Genomic DNA, 3653 nt, shown 5'->3' on the forward strand with positions numbered 1-3653 from the left:
CCGGTCGGGGCAGAGGGACTTCCGCCGCAGCGGCCCCGCGGATGGCCACTCTCAGGGCAGCGCTCGCGAAGCGCAGACCCGCAACCCAGGGCGGCGCCCCCCCCATGGCAGCGCCGCGTGCGGCGGCCGAGGCGGAGCAGGGCGCGCGCGGCGGGCGCTGGCCCAGGGGCGGCGACCGGACACGGGCTGCCGCGAGCAACGCCCCGAGCGCTGCCCTGAGAGCGGCCATCCGCGGGGCCGCTGCGGCGGAAGTCCCTCTGCCCCGACCGGAAGTCCCGGCCCCGCGTGCCCCGCCACCCAATCACTGGGGGAGTAGTGTTTACTACTGCGCCTGCGCGGGCCGCGCCCGCGAAGGCCGGTCTCTGATTGGTTGCAGGGTACGCCTGTCCGCTCCTGCGGTTCCGCCCCGCGGCCGCGGAGTGGCGGGCGTGGGGATGGGCCGGGAAAAGGACTAGCGCGCCGGGGGCTGGTCCGCTACAGCGGACCGGGGAGCGGGGGAACGGGGCCGTCTAGGATGGCTGCTCTGCGTGAGGAGCCGGCAGGTCCCTGGAGGTCCGACCCGGGAAACACCGGACAGTAAGGGACTGAGTGCTCCGAGTGGGGTGACCGTGCTGAGCGACGTCCCTAGTAGACCGCCAGGGTGAAGCCAAGGTCAGCCCCGGCCCCGCTCTGTGCCGACGGTCTGTCTCCGGATCGTCCTCTAGCTGCGCCGGGCACCGGGACAGGAGGGAAAGAGGATGTTTGTCCAGGAAGGTCGGTGGGGACCGCCCGGGAAGAGCCCCAGGGCAAAGCCAAAGCTGAGATTGGGCGAGACTCTGGCCTGGAGCCTCTCCGGTGCAGGAGCGCCTTTGCTCCCGCTCTTCCTCTGCTCGGAGCAGGATTCCTCACAGGAGTTCTGGATTCCATGCCCACCCGGCGCCACGCTGCTCCTTAAGTGCCGCCTGGCACCCTGTGTTTTTCCTTGCATAGCACTTCCCTGAAACGACCTGAACCCCTTATTTTCCTGTTTCTTCTGTCTCTCTCCTCACCCGTGCCGCCGGAGGGCAGAGTCTTTGAAGGGTCTGCCCCCCACCCCCAAAGACCCCCCTCAGGGTCACTGTTGCTGAATAACTCAGGTGTTCAGTTCACAGGAGCCTTGAAAAGACCCCTTGATGCCTGCATGGAGTGGGTGGCCCTTGGAAGGGTTTGCCAGTGTCCCCCGCCCCACTCCCGGCCCCATACTGGAACCAGAGACCAGAAGCTGGACAAACATACAAGCTCCCTCCTGGCTGGATTCTACACTTAAGTTCAAGGAGCCACCTCTGGAACTTTCTCCTGGGGCTACAACGTGGGTTTCCCAGACCTCCTGTGAACCGTCTCTGCCCCTGCCAGCTGAGTGGCATTGGGAGACCCCCTCAACCCCTCTCCAGCTGAGTCCTCATCCGTGTGGGGGACAGTGAGTTTAGGCCCTCATAGATGCTCAGTGCCCAGAGTCTCCTGCAGTCTGACACTTTCCTCCCCATCTGGGCCTGCTGGCACAGTGCCCCGTCCCCAGCCTCCTTCCTGCCTAGGGAACCTGGCCCGAGCCCATCTCGTCTTCCCCAGGTCCCAGGCCCTTCTGACTCATCTCTTTGCCCCCCCGACCCCACTGTCTTGCCCACGCTTTGGGATCTGGTGGGATCGGGTTCTTGAAGGCTCAAAAGCACCAGGCTGTGTCCCGCTGGCTGCCCTCACAGAGGTCACAGCCAGTGGGGGCATCGGGTGGGCGCCAAGGGTTCCGGCAGGTCAGCAGGCACGGGCAGTGCCCTCCCAGACCTGGTGACCTTGCTTCTGGCCTCAAGGTTGGGCTTTGTGGATTTCCCCAGGTGCACGGACAGGTGTCCTGGGTGGGCAGCGCTGGGTCTGGGCAGCCAGGCTGGGCAGGAGCTGAGCTCGGCGCCTCCCCTATCCCCATCCCGAGAAAGACACAGCAGACGGCAGGGCTTGAACGTTTAATGAGGCTCGGCCCCCGAGGGGCCTAGGCCTTGTGGGAAGCAGTGGTGCGCACGCGCAGCACGCTGGCGCGCAGGGTGGGCCGGTGGTTGCCGGTGGCCCAGCGCATGCCCAAGGCGGCCCCTCCGCGCTCCGGCCACGGCCCGTTGAGGTCAGCTTGGCCGCAGTCGCTGTACCACCAGCCGGCGCCCGAGCGATCGCGGCTGCAGCTGGTGAAGGGCTGGGTGCCGTCCGTGCAGGGTGAGCAGTGGTCGCGGTCGCGGTCCAGCGTGCTGAAGCCACAGCCCTCTTGGTCATCCGTGCGGCCCAAGCCCCGGAACGCATCCCCTGCACAGCGTGGTGGCGTGGGTGGCGGGCCGGCTGCCCCTCTGGCCCGCGCTCCCGTCGTGGAAGCTGCTCTGGCTGCCTCGGTGTCTGAGACCGCAGGGCAGACGCTTGGGGAGCGACAGCCTCGCCTGGAGCATTGAGGCTGACAGATGGGGGCCGGAAAGCCAGGGTCTCCAGGGACCCAACCTTCCCTACCCACCCTGGCCCCGTGGCAAGACTACCCCTCCCCCCAGCCTGGAGAGTCCAGTGGACAAAGCAGGACACTTGTGCGTGTGGGCGGGGGGCAGGCATGAGGCCCCCTTACCTCCCAAGCACTCACCTGCGTTCCCAGAGTACAGGCCAAGGGTCAATCGGTAAAACAGGTCCTCCCCGTCCACGTGGAAGTTGTCATAGTGGGCCTGAAGCGTGTGGTTGTCCGCATCCAGAAGGTCCACCGTGAGCTCTGAGCGCAGGCCCGGCTGGGAAGTCAGGTCAGAGATGTGCTGCAGCCCCAGCCAGTGGTCACCTGCAGGGGTGGGCACCCAGGCTGAGGCTGCCGCGTGACGGCCACCCCTGGCCTCCTCCTATCGTCTCTGCCCTGTGTGCCCGGTGACCCCCAAACACAAGCCTCGGGGTGCACGCCCCTGTGCCCACAGGCACACGGCCCTCCTACCCGTCAAGTCTCCGAAGCCCTGTTTGTACTCCTGCCAGCATCTCTCAAAGTCCAGACGCCTCCGCCTGCCCCGGTCCCGGCTCTGAATCACCGTCCAGCCACCGTCCTCTCGCATGTCGCACAAAGCCTGGGGAAGGACTTCACGTGGCAGGCAGTGCCTGGCTGGACCCACGTAGGCTGCCCCTGTCCTATCTGTGCCCCCCCAAACGCTTTCTGTTTGAAAACCGAAACTTTTCCTGCTTGTCCGTGTCATGTAAACTTTCATCATAACGAATCCACATTCTCAGAAGCAGGGCGAGGATCCACGGTAGCGCCCCAGGCCTCGGGAGGGCCGCCCGCTTTCACGTCAGTTTGCACCTGCTTTGTGGCTTTGTTTTTTCACCTAACGTTGGATCCTGGAACCTCTCCTTGTTCGTACCTTTACAGGTGCAAGCTTGGGTTTCTCCCAACCTTTCCTGACTATAAAACAATGTCTGTGGGGCGCCTGGGTGGCTCAGTTAAGTGTCTGACTCTTGATCTTGGCTCAGGTCATGATCTCACAGTTCAAGAGTTCAAGCCCCGGATCGGGCGCTGTGCTGACAGTGCAGACCCTGCTCCGGATTCTCTCCCTCTCCTGCTCCTCCCCACTCATGCGCATAAATACTCTCAATCTCTTTTTCTCTCTCTCAAGATAAGCACTAAAAAATAAAATAAAATAAAATAG

General features: G+C 64.3%; 1 protein-coding gene across 1 annotated transcript in view; it reads right to left on the minus strand.

Moving 5' to 3' along the window:
- Window positions 1-1955: 1955 nt before the first annotated feature.
- Window positions 1956-3653, minus strand: part of LOC121040124 (angiopoietin-related protein 5-like) — a 3159-nt gene continuing 1461 nt past the window's right edge. Inside the window, exons 4-6 of the mRNA XM_040490494.1 lie at window positions 2951-3077; window positions 2618-2803; window positions 1956-2298 (exon numbers count right to left, since the gene is read on the minus strand). Of these exons, the coding sequence (XP_040346428.1) occupies window positions 1997-2298; window positions 2618-2803; window positions 2951-3077 (615 nt within the window). The 3' untranslated portion in view covers window positions 1956-1996. The remainder of the gene's footprint in view (window positions 2299-2617; window positions 2804-2950; window positions 3078-3653) is intronic.

This window comes from Herpailurus yagouaroundi, unplaced genomic scaffold, assembly GCF_014898765.1.
Source record: "Herpailurus yagouaroundi ecotype Mexico unplaced genomic scaffold, PumYag 182, whole genome shotgun sequence".
NCBI lineage: Eukaryota > Metazoa > Chordata > Mammalia > Carnivora > Felidae > Herpailurus > Herpailurus yagouaroundi.